The sequence below is a fragment of the Microtus oregoni genome, unplaced genomic scaffold (assembly GCF_018167655.1).
Source record: "Microtus oregoni isolate MIOR12 unplaced genomic scaffold, Mior012 000007F_ref0000211, whole genome shotgun sequence".
In the NCBI taxonomy this organism is placed as follows: domain Eukaryota; kingdom Metazoa; phylum Chordata; class Mammalia; order Rodentia; family Cricetidae; genus Microtus; species Microtus oregoni.
This window is the reverse complement of record NW_024543066.1, coordinates 22,738,326-22,753,286: the sequence shown is the minus strand read 5'-3', so window position 1 is coordinate 22,753,286 and position 14,961 is coordinate 22,738,326. Positions and strand designations below refer to the sequence as shown.

Below are 14,961 nucleotides of genomic sequence, written 5' to 3'. Positions count from 1 at the left end.
CTGCCAGGTGGTGTTCAAATTTAAATGAAAATTTTTATTGCACTCAACGATCTCTGCTTTTCTGGTCCTAATAGTCCTCCTTTTCTTCAAAGCCCCTGGGAAACCCGGGTCCTCCCCGCAGAGCTCCATATATCCTAAGCACTTGATCAAATACATTCTTATAGAGTGCCAAAGTAGAGATATCATTCAGACAAGCCAATCAAATACATTCTTATAGAGAGCTAAGGTATTCAAAAGGCAAACAGGACAGATATCATTCATACAAGCTTACCACAACTCAGTACGGGGTAATAAACATGTCATAATGTTTATTTACTAGAAATTCTTTTGTCCTTTAGTTTCTTCATTTTTAAGAACTCAGATTTCAGGAGACATAGAGGTGCATGCCTTTAAGGCCAGCACTTGGGAGGCAGAAGCAGGTGGATCTCTGTGAGTTCAACACCAGCCTGGTCTACAGAGAGAGTTCCAGACAATCAGAGATGCACAGTGAGACCCTTTCTTGGAGAGAAAAGAAAAGGAGCTCAAATTTTATCAGCATGTAAAATTACCAGAATTATTACAGAGTGTAAGGGAAAATATCGTAACACATGTATATGTAACACATATATGTAAATATATATTTATATAATTGTCTATGAAAAGAAGAGGGGAAACCCAGCTACCTGGTGTTCAGTTGGTAGGCCTGGCAACACAACTAACATAGATGTGTCTGTCTGTATCTACAGAAGGCTACTTAACATTTTAACATTATAAAGCATTTAGTCCTTAAAAGTCAAAAAAGCCACTAGCAAAGCTCTCTGCTGAAATTAGAAATGGGCTTTTCTATGTGGACATGCATCCAGGAAAGTCCTTTCCAATAGAAAGCAAGTGAAGACCACAAACTACTTTCACACAGCTACTTGTTAATAATTCAATGGTGGTAAGCGCCTGTGTGCTCAGAATTAAACTCTTAGTCCCTAAAGACACAGATGTCTTACCAAGCAGAAGATAAAACTGTCATTAGTGAATCCGGCTATTAATTATACTACAATTCAATGAAACCAGACATGTGATTCAAATAACAAACCAAGCCTCAGCTGAATGACCCCAGTGTTACCTTAATGGTACGTGATTGCTGAGGAACAGCTCAGCTATGCTAATCAACTCGGCTGTGGTCTCATGCACAGGATCAACAATAAACACCTGTCAGAGGAAAAAGACAAGAACCCATGAAACGGCAATCACGCATGGGCTAAGAGAAATGACACAAATTGTCATACATGAAGTCAATCCTTCCCAAAATATTACTGAACCACATACAAAGAGAGTTATGAATAAAAACAGCAGCTGCCACCCTCAACATTCAGAATGTGGTAGTGGGAAGAGAGATTTTTTTTTTCCATGGATTTCACTGGTGACATCCACCAGTGATCCAGACTGCTGATGCCTGCCTATTCTACCATATCAGATAAACCTCAGTTTTATCAGTTCTCACACTTTGGAAAACAGAGCTGCCTTTTTGTTATATTTGTTTCTAAGGCTCCCTGAATTAACAATTAATTTTGAACTCAACTTTTAAACCATAACAATAGCACTGATGTACGAAGTCCTCATGTGCTAACCAGCTTGTACACATTCTCTACACGATGAAGTTACTCGGACTGAGGTTGTGATTCATTTGGTAGAGTGTTCACCAAACATGCAAAAGGCTCTGGATTCAAACTCCAGCCGAAAACCAGGCCTGGTGATGCATACCTGCAATCCTAGCACATGGGAGGTGGAAGTAGGGGATCTTAAGTCCAAAGTCACCCTCAACTATATAATGAGGTTAAAGGTCAGCCTGAGGTACATAAAATAAAACTTTTTAAAAGTAAAAAATTAAAGTTCGCTCATGGTAAGAAAGGGAAAGACCTGAATTGTGAAAGGAAAAGGGTAATTTGAACGACTGAGAAAAATACAGGATTAGCAAGATGAACTTAGTGAAGTGGTTCTCAACCTGCAGGTAGCGCCCCCTTTGTGTATGGGGTGGGGTTCGAACAACCCTATCACAAGGGTCACCCAAGACCATCAGAAAACAGAGATACTTACAGTACAATAACAGCAGCAAAATTACAGTTTATGAAGTAACAATAAAATAATTTTACAGTTGGGGGTCACCACAACAAGAGGAACCATGTTAAAGGGTCACAGCATTAGGAAGGTTGAGAACCACTGGCTTGGCGGGTCATGTGTTGCCAATTCTGAAAACAAATTGGATTTCTGGTTCCCACATATTGGGAGAGAACCAACTCCTAAAGGTTGTGCTGACTTAGATGCACACACTGTGGCATGTGCGGGCCTACACACATGCACACTCTGAGAATTAAATACATGAAATAAAAAGCTAAGATTAAAAGAAGTTCAGAGGGTTGTTTCCCATATACATCTCAATGCTCTCCTGCTTCTGTTCTGTGAAACAGCTGTGAAGAGGAAGAGAGAGAAATGAGGGGAGAGATCTGGTAAGAACCTTCCTTCTCTGTCTCTCTAAAGCAGGGAAATGAGGGATGGGGTGAGAAGGGCAGTGGAAAGCTAAGAAGTTAGCTGAATTACTAAATTTGAGGGATTAAGATATTAGAGCTCAGGAGGCCCTCCCTCCTCCAGAGGGCTAGTTACAGTTAAAGGCTGGTAGGGAAGGGAGAGACATTTTTTAAAATAGCCTCTAAGGAACCCTAGTTTTGTCAACTTGACACAAGCTACAGTCGCTGGGAAGAAGGACCCTTAACTGGGAAAGGCCTCCATCAGACTGGTCTGTGGGCAAGCCTCTGGCGGGTTTTCTTAATTAATGACTGATAAAGGTGGGCCCAGCATGCTGTGGCTGGTGCCCCCTGGGAAAGCAGTGCCGGGTTGTGAAACAAAGCGGACTGGGCAAGCCATGGGGAGCAAGCTGGTAGGCAGCTGCTCAGAGCCCCTGCTTCAGTTTCTGTTTCTCCAGGAGCCTGCCCTGTGTCCCTTCCAGGGTGGACTGTAAGCTGTAAGATGAAATAAACCCTTTCCCCCTACGCTGGTTTTGGTTAGTCTTCATTAAAGTTACAGAAAGCTAACTCGGACAGAAACTGGGCTACTGCTGTGACAGATCTGACCGTGTTGTTTTAGGAAAAACTGTGGAAGCGTTTGGAACTTTGGGCTGGAAAAGTCATTAGTGCTCAAACTTAAATGGGCCATGACGGGAGTGTGGAAATTCTCCTCAGGCCAACGCACAAAAAGTATATAGTCCAGAGGGGGTAAGGCTGAATTTCATGCTGGCAGCCAAACTTGTGAGTGTTTGAGGTACTGGTTTTGAAGGGATACAGAGGTCATGAAGAGCGGCACAGACTGGCACCATATGAGAGGCCAAGAGAAGCCACTGGTGAAGCTACAGCCTCAGCTGCAGTGGTAACCCCTGTACTCAAGGGGTTCATAGAGAGAAGGCGAGGCTTGTCACCACGTGCCAAAGTCAGAGTCCCTGGAGAGAGCTCAGGTGAAGTTATTGGTAAAGGTGCAGCCCAGGTGCTTTGGAGAGAGCACCAGTACCCTGGAGACAGCCACCAAGAAGTAGTCGCTGTGGAGAAAGAAGGTGCTTGTGCTACAGATGCTCAGCTGGGGAAGAGGAGCTGCCCCGGCCTCTCGGAGCCCAGAGGATCATGAATAGCCCTGACACCAGGAACTATACGTTTACACTGCTGAACTTTGGGTTAGCTTTGATGTGACTGTTACAGGAGCTTACTGTTGGAGAGACTTCGGACATTTAAAGAAATGGCGGATATTTTAAAGAGAACTTGAACTTTTAAAGTGTTTGCATTTTTTTAAAGACTGTGGTATATTTAATATTATAGTGTCAATATTGTGATATTAGTATCAATATAACATCTTGAGAAGAGACAAGAAAGAAAAGGCTACAGTTTAATAGTGATCTGTTTGTGTGTCAAGGTAATGACAGGCCAATTGTGTTTACTATTTTGTCAACTTGACAAAAGCTAGAGTAATTTGGGAAGAGGAACCCTCAATGGAAATAAATGCCTCCATCAGACTGACCTGTAGGCAAATCTATTAAGGGTATTTTCTTAATTTATGATTGATATGGAAGGGCCTAGCCCACTGTGGGTGGTGTCGCCCCTGCGCAGGTGGCCCCAGGTTGTATAAGAAGGCAGGCAGAGCAAGTCATGGAGAGCAAGGAAGTAAGCAGCTTTCTTCTGTGACCACTGCTCCAGTTCCTGCCTTGAGTTCCATTCTCAGTGAACTATAAGCTGTGAAATAAACTCCTTCCCATTTGCTTTTGGTCATGTACTTTATCACAGTAATAGGAAGCAAACTAGGACTCTCTAATTAAACTCAGTGGCTCATGAGAAAGAGCAGGTGAGGGGGCAGTAATGTATCACACCAAGAGTACAAACATCAGGACCAAATATCTCATGACCCTAAGACTCACTGAGAATCACAACTACTTCCACTGGACAGAGATTGATGCGTTCATTTCCCAAGTGCAATGTCAAGTATCCCACTAGTTTTTTTATGTTGCCCTACTTTCTTTTACTTAGTAAGATAAAAAAAAAAAAAATCAAGTGAGCCAATGACTAAGTTGTAACTTGAAATAAAAAGAAGCCTACTGACATATACACAAAAGACATGACAGAAAAGCAGTAGTCATGTGTCTTTTGAGCTACACATACACATCAAGCACTCTCTTAAAACTTATACAACATTTCTATAAACTTAAAATTGCTCTAGGGATATAAAGTTTTAAAATATCAACTTAAAATATAGTGTGGTCCATTGTAAACCTTCAGTATGGATGAGGTACATGTGTCACACTGCTGTAACATAAACATAGTCCTTTCCACTTGAACACTGTGCACACATACAGGGAAAACTGAACATTCTACAAATGACGGAAAAGAAGAGACACAGCAAGGAGAAACAGATATGAGGAGGCGAAAGTTTTACTTACCATGTTATGCAAGTTTTTCCTGATCTGCCGTATAACGCCAGGAAAGGTAGGTCGAAGTAACTCTTGTAAACTAGAAGGCCATGAATTATATCGGCTATCAATCTCTAGGTTGTTGACCCACTGAATAAAACAAAAAACACAACATGGTACATACACATTAGTCACTGATGGGGGACAAACAGATAGTTAATGAGACTTTAAGAATCACATAGTAGAGATAGGCATGGTGGCACATGCCTATAATCCCAGCACTCAGGAGGTAGAGACAGGAGAATCAGGTATTAAAATTGTCCGTAGCTACATAGAGTTTGGCGCCAGCCTGGGATATACAAGACCTTGTCTCCAGCAAACACATAGGCATAAGAGATAGACTATTCTCAAATATACAAAGATTGAATAGAAAAACGAATAACTACAACAAAGCAATAAAACAGGTGAAATTATTTACAATCAACACAACCAACTAAAGACCAACAGCAACAAATATTATTTAAAAAAAAAAAATCAAGCAACCCACAGGAAATGAGATAAGAATAAAATAAAACTAAGCTAGATGTGGTGGCACACAACTTTAATCCCAGGGACAGGAAGATCTCCATGAGTTTGAGGCCAGCCTGGTCTACAAAGTGAGTTCCAGAATAGGCAGGGCTATTAAACAGAGAAACCCTGTCTAGAAAAAACAAAACAAAAAATATATATAAATTTAAAAAAACTACACAGGGATCATAAGTGATCAGTAGATACAACTTTATTCACAATCTGTGAAACATAAATGAATTCACAAGAAAACTTCGCATTCATTAAGTTGGAAAACATTAACAGTTTGTCAGGACCTAAGACTAGGCAAAAGCACAGAGCACATAGGAACCCTCAGGTAATAGTGATGTCTGCAATACTCATTTAAAGAAACAGATAAAAACACACTGAGGACCTGACTAGAACCACTAAGTGTATGCAGGCAACCATTCCAATTGAATTCTCACAGGTATGTGGGAGAAAAGGACACAGAGACCCAACATGGCAGCATCTGCAACAGGAGGGAGGCAGAAGAACAGCACATGAACAGTAAGCACCTACTGCCCGGATAACGAAGCACAGCTAAAATATACAGATATTTTCCTGCTTGTGTGAGTAGAATGCTCTGGACGAGCACACAAGCAACTGCTCATACTAGAAACCCAGGAGGAAAGTTTTTTCTTTCTTTCTTCTCTCTTTTTTTTTTTTTTTTTTTTTTTTTGTTTTTCGAGACAGGGTTTCTCTGTGGCTTTGGAGCCTGTCCTGGAACTAGCTCTGTAGACCAGGCTGGTCTCGAACTCACAGAGATCCGCCTGCCTCTGCCTCCCGAGTGCTGGGATTAAAGGCGTGCGCCACCATCGCCCGGCTCTTTCTTCTCTTTTGAGACAGGGCTTTACTGTCTAGCTCTGGCTATCCTGGAATTTGCTTTGTAGACCAGGCTGGCCTTGAACTCACAGAGATCCGTCTGCCTCTGGCTAGTATTGTGTCAACTTGACACAAGCTAGCTATCTGAGAAGAGGGAACCTCAATTGAGGAAATGTCCCCATAAGATCTGGCTGAAAGGCATTTTCTTAAGCAGTAACTGATGGGGGAGGGCTCTTGCCCACTGTAAGGTGGTGCCATCCCTAGGTTGCCGGTCCTGGGTTCTGTAAGAAACTGGGATGAGCAAACCATGAGGAGTAAGCCAATAAGCAACAACCCTCCATGGTGTTTGCATCAGAGGAACTTTCAGGTTCTTGCCCTGTTTGAGTTCCTGTCCTTACTTCCTTTGATGGTGAACAGTGATGTGGAAGTGTAAGCCAAATAAATATTTTCCTCCTCACCTTGATTTTTGGTCACACTATTTCATTGCAGCAATAGAAACCCTAACTAAAGCACCTAAGTATATGAAATTTTCATTTATAAAAGTATGGCTTTTTTAAAAAGTAAGTAATATGTTTTTAAAAAAGGAACAACAGGAACTCTCATACAATGTTGTTGTCTAGAAATCTCACTCTACTCTAATGGACCTACTAAAGCTAAAGACCTTCCAATACCACCAAGTACTCCAGTTCCGATGAACTGTTCCATCCTCTCTAAAAGTCTTAAGAGAAACGTGTTAAGAAAAAGGATTTTCTAACAGTGTGAATTTGTTTGTTTGTTTTTTGAGATAAGGTCTTACTATGTAGCCCTGGCTGTCCTGGAACTCACTATATAGACCAGGCTGGCCTCAAACTCACAGAGATCCTCCTGTCACTGCCTCCTTAGTACTAGGGTTAAAGGCGTGTGCCATCATATCCAGCAATACAAGTAATTTAAAACCACTATTAATATGTTCTTAATTACATGATTTAAAAGGACTTTATTATTTGCTGTATGAGTTCTTTGGGCCCTTGTCATCTTTAAAAAGAATGTGGAGAATGGAAGCCTAAAAGGTGGTCACAAAATAAAATCGAGGCAATGGAATGAAAAGGAAATAGATAGGCTGGGCGGTGGTGGCGCACGCCTTTAATCTCAGCACTAGGGAGGCAGAGGCAGGCGGATCTCTGTGAGTTCTAGGCCAGCCTGGTCTAGAGCTAGTTCCAGGATAGGAACCAAAAAGCCATGGAGAAACCCTGTCTCGAAAATAAAAAAAAAAAAAGGAAATAGATATGAGACCAAGAGACACACCAGATTGTGAAAATATTGAAAACCTTTAAAAGGAAATAAAGGTATACAATTAGAGACAGAGGAATGCATGCCAACTTCAGGAAAGAATTGTCTGTGAGGAGAAAAGAGGTGTAACTAGGAAAGAACACAAAAACAGCCTCAATTGAAACATTTTTAACTCCAAGAAAAGAGGAATTATTATACAAATTGATTATTTAGAAAGAATGGTAATGGGCCATATAATTATCAATCTATTATGTTATTTTCTTTATTCTTTATAAACAAAATCATGCTGTCAGAAATCAAACTGTATGTATCAAAATATGCAATGTTTACACCACCAAGTGAGAATGTAAGTAATGAGAATCTACAAACAGGCAGGTCCAAGTTTTAGCATCCATAAGTACACTGGGCTGCATTAGTGGCTATCCTGGGATACATGTGGCCAACAGGCTGCAGGATATGCATGCCTGGTTCAGAGTAAGTATCTATCTTCCAATAAAATGCATCTGAAATAAACGCAGGACAGAAACCAAGGGGGGAAAAGATAATGCACCACTATTCCCAAAATTCTTTTTATAGATGACAGAGACACGGATCACACTGCCAACAGTAAGGTCCCAGAAAATAAGGCTACTTATTAGAAATATGTTCTAATAATAGTTTTAAATTACGCATGCTGTCACAAACCCACAGAACCTAGACCCAACTGGGAAAATACAAACCCTCTTTCCCAAGATGTTCATCTGAATACAACACAATGGAGAGAATGCTTGTTTTTTTTTTTTAATTTTTTAATTATTTGATTTGTGGGATACCCACAGAGTTTAGAAATATCTGATTCCTCTACAGATGAAGTTACAGGTGATTGTAAAACACCAGATGTGAATGTAGGGAACTGAACTTGGGTTCTCTGCTAGGGCAGTATATGCTCTTAAAGCTGAGCCATCTCTCCAGTCCTAAAAACAATGCTTCTTACTCATGAGAGTCAGAAAATTTAAAGCATGTAAAAACCTATCTTATGCCCAGTGTGGTAGCACATGCTTTTAATCCCAGACAGACAGACAGAGCCTACCTTAACACAGTCTCACACAAGCACCTATAAATCTTTGATAAGGCACAAATTAGGTAGTGGTAAGGGACCTGACCAGTGGGAGGCCTCAGGACCATTCAAATAAATACTCACTGAAATAGCAGGACTCCTGATGTCTACTGCATAGTCAGCCTCAGAAGGCTGGATGTTGAGCTTCAAAATATTATGTAGAGAAAGGCCTTCTATTCCTAGTCTGTGCAGGCCCTCCATTACCCGGGCTTCATTCCTCAGCGTATCAAACAAACTGCAGAAAAAAACAAGGTGTCTAGTTAAGGGTTGGCTATTATGCCAGAGCAGAATACTTGCCTAGCATATGAGACCCTGGATTCAATTCACAATATACAACACATGCACACAGCCTGATGGTATTTGGTAGGGAAAAAAACTTATGAAAGCCTTGAAAATTTTCTATCAGTTCAAAATTCAGTGCTAAAAGAAACTGACTGAAGGGGGCTGGAAAGATGGCTCAGTGGTTAAGAGCATTGCCTGCTCTTCCAAAGGTCCTGAGTTCAATTCCCAGCAACCACATGGTGGCTCACAACCATCTGTAAAGAGGTCTGGCACCCTCTTCTGGCCTTCAGGCATACAGACAGAATATTGTATACATAATAAATAAATAAATAAATAAATAAATAAATAAATAAGATTTAAAAAAAAAAGAAACTGACTGAAGATTCAAAAATGGAGCTTTTTGTTTTGTTTCATCTGGTCAGAGGACACAGGACAGTGGCAGGATATGCTTTCGTCATCCTGTTTATTTACATTCTTGGTGGATATGTACATTATCTCTCAGTACAAACTTAGATTATCTCTGTATACATAATTAAATAGTCCTCAATTACACTTCATAGTGCATGTAAGTGGGAGAGTATGTATTCACGTGTTCATATGTCTACATGTGTGTGAGCATGGAGACAGTGCTCAATGTCAGGATCATCTTCCACTCTCTCCACCTTACTTTTTTGAGGCACTGATCCTAGAGCTTCCTGACCCATCATGGCTACTGACCAGAATGTTCCATGAATACTCATCTCCATTTCCCCAGCAGTAGGATTACAGGTGTGTGCCATAAAACCTAGCACTTTATGTAAGACCTAGACTCGGGTCCAAGCATTTCAAGACTAAGTCATCTCCCAGCCATATACCACATGTTTTATTTGTTTATTTATTTTTTAAATAAATTTACTTATCTACTATTATTGGGCATACAGTGTGTAAGGTATGTGTGCATGCGTGTGGAGATCAGAAGAAAACTTGGTGGTGTCAGTTCTCTCCTTCCACCTTTATGTAGGTTCCAGGGATCGAACTCAGTCTGTCAGGCTTGCATTGCCAGATGGCAAGTGACTGCCTTCTAAGGTATCTCACAGGCCTTAATTTATTCATTTCGTTTTTTCATTGTGAGCACTATATGTAGCTTACATCCTTACAAATGTTCCCAAGTGTGGTAGAGGCCAGAGGTCCACATTGGGTGACTGGTTTCTTTGTGATAGAGCCTCTTTATTCAACTTACAGCTTCAGAGAGCAGCTGCCTCCACCAAACCAGTGCTAGAGCTACACACGTGTGCACCATGTCTGGCTTGTAGGTGCTGCGGATCTGAACTCAGGTTCTCATATTTGAAGCACTTACCATACCAACTAAGTCACCTTGCTTTAAAAGAAGAGTTAATCGGTATTATATTTTTTTTTTGTATCATCAAATGAATCTTAGTTATCTTAAAAGCACATATTAAAAAGCACATTAAATCTTTAATGTGTTTTAATATCAGGGTCAGTTAAAACTGGTTCTCATACACTTACACATACGCACACGTTGATGGCAATGGAAAAGTCTTCTGGGAACTAAGAGCTAAAGAAACTAACGAGAGGGCAGGAACTTTATTTAGTTTCTATACTCTATATTATTTAAAATTGTAATGATGAGTCTCTTTGTTTGCAATAATCTGAAGGATAGACTATTTTTAATAAATCACTCAATGAAGTCACATGAGCAATATTCTAAAATATTCATATTCACTTTATTAACTTATCACAAGGTCTGTAATACAACAAACAGGTATAAAGATTAATTCAATTAATTCACAAAATAATATTGTGAAACTACTCCTAAAGCATTAACAACTGCTTTTATTTTCACTATTATACAGCCATAATGATGGGAAGAGATGGCTTAGGAGTTAAGAGCACTCGCTTCTCTTCCAGAGGACCCAGGTTCAATTCCCAGTATCCACATAGCAGCTCAAGGCTGCCTGTAACTTCAGTTCCAGTGGTTCCAACACCCTCATGAAGACATACACACAGGCAAAACACTAGTGCACACAAAATAAAAATATAAAAAAAAAATTTTTTTTAAAGCCACAGTGACAACTGTACTGCTAATAATTCTATAGATAAAATCTGAATTCTACTTGTTCACTGCCCCCAAAATGTATGATAACAATTTAGACTCTATTAGCCTTCAATTACATTTTAAGAAGAGTAGCACAAAACAGTATGCAAAGTGACTTGTTATGGTACACATCTATAATTCCAGCAGTTGGCAGGTAGAAGCAGAAGGTTCACTTAAGGCCATCCTCACAAATCTGGGAGGCCAGCCTGAGCTAATAAAACCCTGTCTCAAAAGCAAAACAAAAATTTTTAAACAGTGAATATTCAAAATAATTTTAAAAGTAATGCCTTGCGAGACAGGAGAGACAGCACTATGCTTACACCTACTTCACAATTCTCAGAAGCAAGAGAACTGCGCTCTTTTCTATGCTTCTGCAATGAACAGGAAAACTACAACCTCAAATATATATCTTTTAAACACTCAAGACTTGCCCACACACCGTTCTGCCTACCCCAGTCACAGCATGGACCCACCTCCAGTAAGTCTCATAAGCTTGAGCTTTACCTCATGCCATACCAAGAAGAAACACAAAACTGAACGTGTCAGTTATAAAACCATACAGAAAGAGGGGGAAAAGTGTATATTAGCCATACCTGAATATATCCTGGGTATCTAAATCAATATGAAGTCCATTGATGAAGAGAGCTGAATCTCCAGGCTGCAGTCCTATTGTTCCCTTGAAATACTGAAAACACACACAAAGAAGCAGTGAGAGTACGTTCAGCGAAGCTTGTTGTTCCCGAGCTACATTACCCACACAGATCCTGACATTCTGGGGCCAGGTCAGAATTCCCTTCCATACTCTTCTTTGGACTCCTCTGTGCATCCCCTATAGAGAATTAAGATGCTGCCTTACTGGGCCTCCACCTTTTTCCCTTCCTCCTTCCTTCATTCTGATGATGACACAACCATTTCTATAATGTTGGGCATGTAAGAATGCCAAGTGCTAAGAGTCACTTATCAAAAATGAAAACAGAATAGCCAAGAAGGCAGCTCAGGGGATAAAGAAAGTGCTTGCCATGCAAGAGAGAGGACTAGAGAACAGACGCCCAGAACCCACCCACAAAAATGCCAAGCAGGCAGGCATGGTGATCTACCTGCAACCACAGCACTTTGGAAGAGGTGGGATTCCCAAGAATGGGCTAACTAGCTAGACTAGCTGAATGTGTGAGTCCCAGGTTCAGTCAACACCCTGCCTCAGTAAATAAAGTGAAGAGCAATTCAGGAAGGCACCCAACAACACCCTCGGGCTTCCATAAATATACACTGAAATGCATGTGTACACACAAAAATGTCTTCCACACACATGCAAACATATACGAACATACACACATCACACACAATAGACTGTAAGTAGGACTAATTGAACAAATATTGTATCTACATAATTTTTAAAATAAAATGTTTCTTCCTGGCCCACAATACAGTAAGATATTTAATTTTTTGGTTCATTTTCTAATAATTCTCTGAACTGACTACAAAGAACTAAAGCTTATTGTGCTGCCTTATGTAGGACATCAAAGGAATATACACATTTGTTCACTGCTTTAGTAACAAAGCCCTTTATAACTAAACTGAGTTATCTCCTTAATACTGAAGGCAGAAAAAAGTAAGCTATCTAAAATTGGGGTCACAAGAGGATTCTCCCATCTAGGTTCTGGAATTTTCCTTACCTCTGTTTGCAAGCGCCAGATTAAAGTGCAAAGCTTTGCTTTTTTCATGCTTCTGTTGCCTTCCCTGATTGTGATGCCAATCAAGTCTGGGCTGGCAACCAACACAAGGCCCCCTTGATGAAACAAAGGACTGAAAGAAGGGTTTCTGAACACCATCCCCATAGTGACCAAGTGGCCAAGAGACCATAGTGACGAAGAAGACACCGTAGTGAGTGTCTTGGCAGCTTCAGAAGCTGCATGTGGGGCTGATGGGAATGAAGGACAAGAACCCAGCTACCCTGTGGAGTGCATCACAGGCAGGAATGAAACAGGTTTAAGGAAAGAATACTTAAAACAGGACCAGACTCACCCCCACCCTGGTTAGGAGACTGTTCTCCTTAAAGAAAATGCCACCAACTTTGACTAAAATAAATATATATATATATATATACTAATTACTGTATTTATAAGTAAATTACTAAAAGTAATACTGTTAAATGCCACTAATTTAATTCAAGTTTCTTTTTTTTTTTGAAGATTTATTTATTATGTATGTAGTATTCTGCCTACATATATCCTATAGGCCAGTAGAGGGCACCAGATCTCATTGCAGATGGTTGTGAGCCACCATGTGGTTGCTGGGAATTGAACTCAGGACCTCTGGAAGAACAGTCAGTGCTCTCAACCCCTGAGCCACCCCTCCTGCCCATAATTCAAGTTTCTTTATTGTTTTTAAAGATACAACACAGGATAGAACGTTTTCAATCAGTTACTAATACCTTCTGGTTCTCTTCCACTTCCGTTCTAAGTTGTGAGCTCACAGCTGTTTTTGTTATTGCTCTAAGAAACAAAAATATAATCAGTGTTTAGCTCAGCATTCCATACAAAGGCTTTTAATTTCCCTGTTCTTAAATATGAAACATGTGGTTCAATAAGCTAAAAGGTAAGAACTAAATAAACGTGACAGCTCTACAGCTTAGCAAGTGAATTTCACAGACGTACAAATCTCCATTGCTGTAAGAAAGAACAACAAAGGAAAGCTGCATAGTGGCAGTACGTGACAGCAAGTCCAGTTGCTTCCAAGGTCTCCCTTGACTGTGTGGCCCTACTTCTTTTGTGACATAAACTGTGGACATTAAATTCACTGCACTGAAGCACACTGTCGGTCCTATTAAATCCTTCTGGTGGAGGTTGGACACTGCACATGAATCTTTCAGAAGCATAATAGATTAAGAAATCTTTTTTTTTAATATTTATTTATTTATTAGGTATACAGTATTCTGTGTGCGTGTATGCCTGCAGGCCAGAAGAGGGCACTAGACCTCATTACAGATGGTTGTGAACCATCATATGATTGCTGGGAATTGAACTCAGGACCTTTGGAAGAGCAGGCAATGGTCTTAACTGCTGAGCCATCTCTCCAGCCCCCTAGATTAAGAAAACTTATACAGCCGGGCGGTGGTGGCGCATGCCTTTAATCCCAGCACTCGGGAGGCAGAGGCAGGCGGATCTCTGTGAGTTTGAGGCCAGCCTGGTCTAGAAGAGCTAGTGCCAGGACAGGAACCAAAAAGCTACGGAGAAACCCTATCTCGAAAAATCAAAAAAAAAAAAAAAAAGAAAAGAAATCTTATACAGGCACACTACACAGTGAAAAGTGAACTTACTTATAAAACTCTCAGCCCAGAACTAAACCAGTGTTTTTAGTAATTGGAGACAAAGATTAGGAATGGCTTTTGTTAAAAGTTCCTAAGAATTTGTCTCTTAAATAATTTTGCCTTGCATTTATACAGAATAAACAGTATGTAAGAAAATTCAGAATATTGTTACTATGAAGGGTCAGTCTCTCTGAGCCTCAGTTTCCACAGAAGGAACCTGATCATCCACATCCCCCTCTTCTTCTTCTTTTTTGGCAGTACTGAGAATAAAACCCGGGGCCTTATACATGTGAGACAAGAGTTCTAGCACGGAACCCCAGGCAAAGCCCTTCTTCATCAGGATTCAAAACTGGCAGTTTGGGCCAGACTCTGGATTAGCTGATCTGGCATAAGTGGGGCAATGTCAACAACATCCAGATCTCTCTCTCTTCAAGCACACAACCAATGGTCTTGTTACCTTCTTAGAAAGAAGACACTAGTCACAACAGGAGTTATAAATGGGTAAAAAATTAAAATGTTTCAAAGCATTTGTACCTTTTAGTTACATCATATTCTATGTAAACATCTAAGTCTAAGTCATTGGGAATGTT

The 14,961-nt window shown here is 40.3% G+C and overlaps 1 protein-coding gene across 2 annotated transcripts in view; it reads right to left on the bottom strand.

Moving 5' to 3' along the window:
• Uggt1 (UDP-glucose glycoprotein glucosyltransferase 1) overlaps nt 1-14,961 on the bottom strand; it is a 117,863-nt gene that overhangs the window by 67,488 nt on the left and 35,414 nt on the right. For both annotated transcript variants that reach the window (XM_041655245.1, XM_041655246.1), the window contains exons 11-15: nt 13,496-13,556; nt 11,658-11,749; nt 8,772-8,922; nt 4,943-5,062; nt 1,097-1,182 (exon numbers count right to left, since the gene is read on the bottom strand). In XM_041655245.1, coding sequence (XP_041511179.1) covers nt 1,097-1,182; nt 4,943-5,062; nt 8,772-8,922; nt 11,658-11,749; nt 13,496-13,556 — 510 coding nt within the window. The remainder of the gene's footprint in view (nt 1-1,096; nt 1,183-4,942; nt 5,063-8,771; nt 8,923-11,657; nt 11,750-13,495; nt 13,557-14,961) is intronic.